General features: G+C 63.3%; 1 protein-coding gene across 1 annotated transcript; it reads right to left on the reverse strand.

Annotated features, from left to right (window-relative positions):
* Nucleotides 1-236: 236 nt before the first annotated feature.
* LOC137159795 (zinc finger protein 135-like) lies at nucleotides 237-7044 on the reverse strand. Its single transcript, XM_067558265.1, has 4 exons — nucleotides 7036-7044; nucleotides 4574-4700; nucleotides 4054-4167; nucleotides 237-3684 (listed from the first exon to the last, which is right to left on the reverse strand). The coding sequence occupies exons 1-4, from the start codon at nucleotides 7042-7044 to the stop codon at nucleotides 2123-2125; spliced, it is 1812 nt and encodes a 603-aa protein (XP_067414366.1). The 3' UTR covers nucleotides 237-2122.
* Nucleotides 7045-7100: the final 56 nt, after the last annotated feature.

Consider the following 7100-nt stretch of genomic DNA (forward strand, 5'->3'; position numbering starts at 1 on the left):
GGCAAAGGCCATGACCGTACCTGTCTTGTCCTGTTATACATCAAAGGCCCCGCACGCGTGTGTGCTAAGTGCGTAGCCGCCACACAGGATGTGTCCCGTAAGGTGCCTTGCGTTACAGCAACATCTACAGCACTGGAGAACTCTGTTACACTCACTCACTCCACGTAGCCCATGAGAAAGGACGTGTCTCTGTGTAATGCAAGCCAGCAGTAACCTCCCTGCCAGGTGCTGATTTTTCTCCTCTCTGCCTGCAGGGTCTGGTCCGAATCACATCCCAGCCTGCAGGATGCAGAACCTGTGAGCCAGGGCCTGGCCCTGCTGATTGGTTCCTCCCCCCCCAACTCAGCCTGGCCACTTCAGGAGATCAGAAATCATGAGACGGGCCCAGACATCCTGCACGCGTGCTGTGCCCGCTCTCCCACACCGACCGGGGGAGGGGATTTTGGCCCCTGCTGCAGGAGTTCTCACCCCACATCTGCCCATCCCAATGGGGTTTAGAGAAAAGCCCAACCCCCGAGGATGACTTTGTGGGAGATTCTCTCTGGAAAAGCAGCGTCTGCTCAGGGGCCAAGTGGGGGAAACCAAGCGCTGGCTCCCCCTGTGCAGTGAATGGGCTCCCCCCCAAGGTGAGATTGGCCCCTCCCCCCTCGCACCGCTTCTCCGCCCATTTCCCAGAGCAGGAGAGCTGGGGGGAACCAGCTAGAGCCCTCTGACACGCAGGACAGATCCATCCAATGCTGATGAGCTATTCCCCGTCTCTCCCCCATGCAGCCGGCGAACAGCTCCCAGCCTGCGTCCGGCTCCGAGGAGCAAACCCCGCTGTGCCCCAGCTCCGCATCGGCCTTCTCCCCCTCTGCCTGCCACTCCCAGCCACGGCTCTTGGGACAGCTGGGATGCCTCGCGTGCTCGCTCTGCCTCTCGGGCTTTGCCTCTCATGTCTGCCCGTTGATACGAACCCTGGCCCCACACGGCAGATCTGTGCCTTGCATGCCTTTGTACTGCTCAGTGGCGTCTCTTACAGCGAGACTGGAAGCTCTCTGGGGCAGGGACTCTCTGTATTCGGTTTGTACAGCGCCTGGCACAACGAGGCCTGGGACGGGAATGCCTGGGTGCTACAGTCATACCAAAATAATCCGGGGTCAGCCCTGCACTGACCTGTCAGGGGCTGAGTGAGAACAAAGGGAAGTAGGAGAAATGGGGCCAAGAGGCAGGTGACAATCTGCTGGAATGAAAGCCCCGAATCGCACTGGGCTGGGTCCTGGTAAACACGGAGCAGCCGGCAGGAGAGAGAAACTCCCCGTGCGGGAAGGGAAAGGCACCGTCAGCGCCCTCTGGCGCGGCACCCAGAGCCTGGGACGGGGGCCGGCTCCAAACCAGGACAAGACGCTCTCCTGTTACCCTCCGATCCGCCGCCCCCTGCTTCCCTCAGCGCCTCCTGCTGCTTCTTCACTCATGTCCTTCACAAACGTTTTCACCTGCTGGCCTTAGACAATAAACTCCCCTCTGCGGACCACCCTCCCACAGGCAGGGCAGGGCAGGGCAGGGGCAGGGACCGGGCCCGAAGCATGGATTGCGCTGGTCACGGTCCCCGCAGCTCACCCGCTGCCCGGGCCGCGGTGCTCACAGAGGCGTTGACTCGCTGCTCCTTGGCTAACGCGCAGACTCCAGGGGGCTGCGAAACCTCGGCCATTTAGTCCTCAGCGTGGCATGGAAGGTCACAGAGCGTCACATGGCCCGGGGGGGGGAGGAACAGCTGAGAGCCCCCCCGCACCCACGGCCTGGGGGCAGATCGCTCCATGGCCCTGGGCAGCGCCTCTGGGGTGCAGCGCTCGAGCCACGTGGGGGAGCCCTGTGCAGTCAGGGGGGAGGTGGGGAAAGGTCTCTGCAGCGGGAGCAGGGCCTGGCCCGGGTCCCTGCTGCCAGGCTCCATGGGGGGGGGGGGGAGCGCCGCTGAGCTGGGTTATTTTCTCCCCTCCGGACACCAGGTGGGCAAGGGGCCCAGCACCGAGGAGGAGCGGATCGGGGCTGCCCTCCCCTCCCGGGGGTTTGCAGAGCCAGAGGGTCCCGGGGGTCCGGCTCCCGACCCCGCAGCCAGGGCGCCCGGACGCACCGGAGCCGATTCTCACTGGGCGGGCTGGTCAGCCGTCACCAGGGCAGCCGTGGGGCCAGCCCCTCGGGTGTGGGTCCGCTGATGCCTGGCGAGGGTGGAGCTGCGGCTGAAGCCGGCCCCGCAGATGGCGCAGGGGTAGGGCCGCTCCCCGGTGTGGACGCGCCGGTGCCGTGCCAGGCTGGAGCTCTCGCTGAAGCCCTTCCCGCAGTCGGGGCACGTGTGCGGTTTCTCTGCCAGGTGGGTGCCCTGGTGCGACAGGAGGTCCGAGCGCTGCACGAAGCCCTTCCCACACTCGGGGCAGGTGTGGGGCTTCTCCCCCGTGTGCAGGAACTGGTGCTTCCTGAGGCTGAAGCTCTGACTGAAGCGACGCCCGCAGTCGGCGCAGGCGAAGGGCCGCTCCCCGGTGTGGACGCGCCGGTGCCGGGTCAGGTGCGAGCTCGCCTGGAAGCCCTTCCCACAGTCGGGGCACTTGTGGGGGGCCTCCCCGGTGTCCAGTCGCTGGTGTTTGAGGAGGGACGACCTGTGGCTGAAGCCCTTCCCGCAGTCGGGGCACTTGTGCGGTTTCTCCGCCAGGTGGGTGCTCTGGTGCGACAGGAGAGCCGAGCGCTGCGCGAAGCCCTTCCCGCAGTCGGGGCAGGTGTGGGGCTTCTCCCCCGCGTGCAGCGCCCGGTGCTTGCTGAGGTTGCCGCTCTGGCTGAAGCGACGCCCGCAGTCGGGGCAGGCGAAGGGCCGCTCCCTGGTGTGGACGCGCCGGTGCGTGGTCAGGGGCGAGCTCGCCTGGAAGCTCTTCCCGCAGTCGGGGCACTTGTAGGGGGTCTCCCCGGTGTGCAGTCGCTGGTGGATGACGAGGGCCGACCTCTGGCTGAAGCCCTTCCCGCAGTCGGGGCACTTGTGGGGCTTCTCCCCGGTGTGCAGTCGCTGGTGTTTGAGGAGGGACGACCTGTGGCTGAAGCTCTTCCCGCAGTCGGGGCACGTTGGGGGCTTCTCCCCCGTGTGCAGCGCCCGGTGCGTGCTGAGGCCGGAGCTGTGCCTGAAGCGACGCCCGCACTCGGGGCAGGCGAAGGGCCGCTCGCCCGTGTGGATGCGCCGGTGCGTGCTCAGCTGCGAGCTCTTGCGGAAGCGCTTGCCGCACTCGGGGCAGGCGAAGGGCCGCTCGCCCGTGTGCAGCCGCCGGTGCGTGGCCAGCGTCGAGCTCGCCGTGAAGCCTCGCCCGCACTCGGGGCATTTGTAGGGGCGCTCGCCCGTGTGGATTCGCCGGTGGTTGACAAGGGCCGACCTGGCGCTGAAGCTCTTCCCACACTCGGCGCACGTGGTTTCTTTCTCTGCCGGGGGGGTTCCCGGCTGGACTGCAGGGTCGTTGGGGGCTGGGACGTCTCCCCCCAGCTCCGTGGGTTTGCCCCGTCTCTCCTCAGGGGGGTTCCCCTGTCGCCCCGCTGGCCAGCTCTGACAATCCCGGGCTTTTCGCAGCTCAGGGCTCTGGGTAACCTTCCCCGGGGATCTTCCTGGTAACGCCCCGCGTGGCTCCCCTAGCGCCGGCCCTGCCTGCTGGGGAGTCCCACTGGCCGGCCCGTCACCTGCGGGGACAGAGAGAGAATCCAGACCCGGCTCGGGCCCTGTGCCAGGGGAGAGGAAACCTCGGAAAGGAGGGCTGGGAAACGGGGCAACAAACCAAAATAGCTGGAGGAGACTGGAGGTTCAGGAGCCCCGAACCCCTTCTCCAGGGCAGAGAGAGGAGGGAGGGGACGATGAGGGCCCAGGGAAGGGAGGTCCGGGAAAGGCAGCCGGGGCAGCCGGAGCGACGTCCACTGTGGGGTACAACACCCGCTGGGCACAATCCCGGTCCCTGGGAGACGGGCTAGGACTGGGGAGCTCTTGGGGTCTTTGTGGGCAGCCGTTTCCTTCATTCCCCGGCTGTCGGGGAATCGGTTGAGCCGACACCTCACCTGTTTGGGTGGCTCCGGGGATCTCATTTTCTGCAGAGGTTGGCAGAGGGGGGACCCAGGGCTCGCCCCCTCGCTCCAGCCGGGAGATCACGGCCGGTGGGAAGATCAGGAACCCTGCTCAAGAGAGACCAGGAGGGGTGAGCAGAGGGAATGGGGTGTTTGTGCAAAGTCCCTGGCCAGGAACGGTCCCTGGTTGTCGCCCGGCCCGGCCTCTCTCCAAGACACAGCATGTGCCAGGGAGGCAGAGGCCTGGGGGTGAACACACCCTCCTGCCCCCTTGAAAGGCCTGGGGGCGGGGGTGGATTAGCTTCTCCTCCGTGTTTCTGAATCACTTCCCCCCGGGAGGGTTTGGGGGGAGGCTGCAGCGGGGGCGGGGGGGGGGGTAGAGTCTCCCACAAAGGTTTGAGGGTGCTGAGCTCCCTGAAATCTGAGGGGCCCAGGAAGGATACTGCGCAGACGATGACTGGGGCACTTTGGACACCCCAGAACCGCCAGTACCCGCGGGGGCAGGAATCCTTACCCAGCGAGGCCACCGTCTCGTAATTCTCCCGCATGACGCCCCAGTAGAGGGCCCGCTGAGCCGGGTCCAGCAGAGCCCACTCTTCCCTGGTGAAATACACAGCCACCTCCTGGAAGGTCAGCGGCCCCTGGAACGAGAAGGGTCCCTCGCTCAGCACCTGCGGCCCCAGAGACCGTCCCCCAGCAGGGCTGGGAAATCCCCCACCGGCAGCCAGCAGGGGCCTTTTCCTGGGCTGTGGGGGATGTGACCCGTCCCGTGCCTAGGGCAGCCACCTGATAATGCCAAGGGCAGGGCAGGCTGTAAAAAGGAGCAGATTCTCCCAGCGCTGGCGGGTGACACTGAACTCAGACTTCCCAGCCAGCCACACACTGCTCCTGATTCCCCACACTGGTTATCAAGCAGCCAGAGCACACACACACACAGCCCCTTCACTGCATTTCTGTCTCTGGCTCCCGATCTGCACCAGGGCCAGGACAGAGACCAGTTCTTTACACTCTCTGCTCTTTGCCAGAACGGTTCCCCTGACCCCACAGGGTCAGTCCCCGCACCACAGCAATGTGCACTTGGATCTTCCCCAAAACACCACGCTGCCAGCCAGCCCTTTAGTAACGAATGTCACGCTGGGTAGATGGGGGGGGGGACATTTAACATATGGGTTACCGTCAATACGTCAAAACCGTAATAATCTCTGTCAGCTCTGCCGTGTCCGGCGCTGTCAGACAGGCTGTGATGTGCGAAGTCAGATGGCAACGTTCCTGTCCTGTGCTGTGTGTGTAAGGGAAGTGACGGGTGTGTTTGCTGGGTCTGTATTTCAAACTGTGCTGCCTGGGCCACACCCCGGACAGGATGGGGGCAGGACGATAGCCTGCTTCATGGCCCATTGAGACACCCCAGCTGCAGGGCCAGGGGGAGAAGCCGAAGATACGCCTGAGGAGGCCCCAGGACTGGCCCGGGTGGCTCTGGACTCCATTCTAGTTCCTGTCAAACGCTACAAACCGCATGGCCGGGGCCAGCGGGTCTATAAGGCAGAGGCCTGGGGAATCCATTTTGTCCTTCAGTCGGGATTTCGCTTTGGCCGCCAGCCTGCCCCTGGATCAATCCATCTGCAACTGAACTGAAGCTGTGAACAAAGGACTGAGACCCACCCAGGGACTGGATGTGCACCAGGGGGACGGGACCAGCCTGCAACTCCACAGTCCTGCTAGGAACCGGATGTGTGGGGACTTGCAAAGCAATGGTGTGTATGTGGTTGCTTCAATCCTTTAACATCTCGTATAGTTTGTTTGTTTCTTTCCTTTTACAATAAAGCTCTAGTTCTAGTTACTAAAGGCCTGGCTGGCAGCGGGTGTGTTGGGGAAGATCCAGACTTCTATTGCTCTGGTGCGGGGACTGACCCTGTGGGTCAGAGGAACCTTTCTGGCAAAGAGCAGAGAGTGTAAAGAACTGGTCTCTGTACCGGACCCGGTGCTGATCTGGGAGTCGGGAGCTGAAATGCAGTGAAGGGGCTGTGGGCATTTGTGGACTGGCTGCTGTGGGGATTCAGAAGCGCAGTTTGTAGCTGGTTGGGAAGTCTGGCTTCAGTGCCACCCGCCAGTGCTGGGAGAATCTGCTCTCCGTCTGCAGCCTGCCCTGCCCGGGGCATTTTCAAGGGGCTGCCCTGGGCACAGGACGGGTCACAACTAAAACTAAAGGTTTATTGTAAAAAGAAAAAAGAAACCATAAGGGAAGCGTTCAAGGATTAGCGCAATCAGAGTCACACAAACGATTTGATTGTCCAGACACATCAGGTTTCCAGGAGAACTGTGGAGTTGCTGGCGTGTACAGTCCATCTGGTACATCCAGTAAGTGGCTGGGCCCCAGTCCTTTGTTCACAGCTCCAGTTGCAGATGACTGGATCCACAGGTGGGTGGGTGGCTGAAGCGGAACAGACTTGGCGACTGAAGACAAAATGGGTTCCCAAGGCGCAGCCTTATCTACCCCCTGCCTGCCCGGCTGCTGGTGAGATTTCACACGAGCCACAGGGGGGTCCAGAGTCACCCGGTACGTCCTGGTGACTCAGCAGGTAAGTTTCTGGTGTCTCCTCCTGGGCCCCTGGCCTCTGGGAACGTTTCCATGGGCCATTAAGCGGCCATTTGCTCTGCCGCCATCCTGCCTGGGGCTGCTCAGGGAGCAGCGTGTGAAATACAGACACATCCAGTCTGTCTGGAACTGCCCTTGCGCACACAAGACAAGCACCTCACCCAGCACCTTCCCAGCACATCACAGCCTGTCTGGCAGTGCCTGGCCGGCAGAGCGCCCGTGGGTTATCCTGATTCCCACACACCGACGTGACCATTATATTAAACGTCCCCAGCCCCCCCCCAGCTAACCAGCAGGACGGGGAATTTCTGCACAATTCAGGGTTTGTTTTACAAGTCCAGGGAGCTCCCAGCAGCCCCAGCGGCTCCCCGCCGACCTCCTACCTGAGCCATCTCCGCTGCAGCCCTTTCCCGGCCCTGTGCCCGGGAGGATGGGAAAATCCAGAGCG

This window comes from Emydura macquarii, unplaced genomic scaffold (genome assembly GCF_026122565.2).
Source record: "Emydura macquarii macquarii isolate MOO-44397 ecotype Brisbane River unplaced genomic scaffold, CSIRO-AGI_Emac_v2 contig_1901, whole genome shotgun sequence".
Lineage (NCBI taxonomy): Eukaryota > Metazoa > Chordata > Testudines > Chelidae > Emydura > Emydura macquarii.

Excerpts from the sequence above, each read along its gene's own strand:
- LOC137159795 (XM_067558265.1), bottom strand. Across the intron at positions 4,168-4,573 it reads CGAGACGGTGGCCTCGCTGG|GGTTCCTGATCTTCCCACCG; the intron begins GTAAGGATTCCT and ends TCTCTTGAGCAG. Across the intron at positions 3,685-4,053 it reads CCCCGGAGCCACCCAAACAG|GTGACGGGCCGGCCAGTGGG; the intron begins GTGAGGTGTCGG and ends CTGTCCCCGCAG.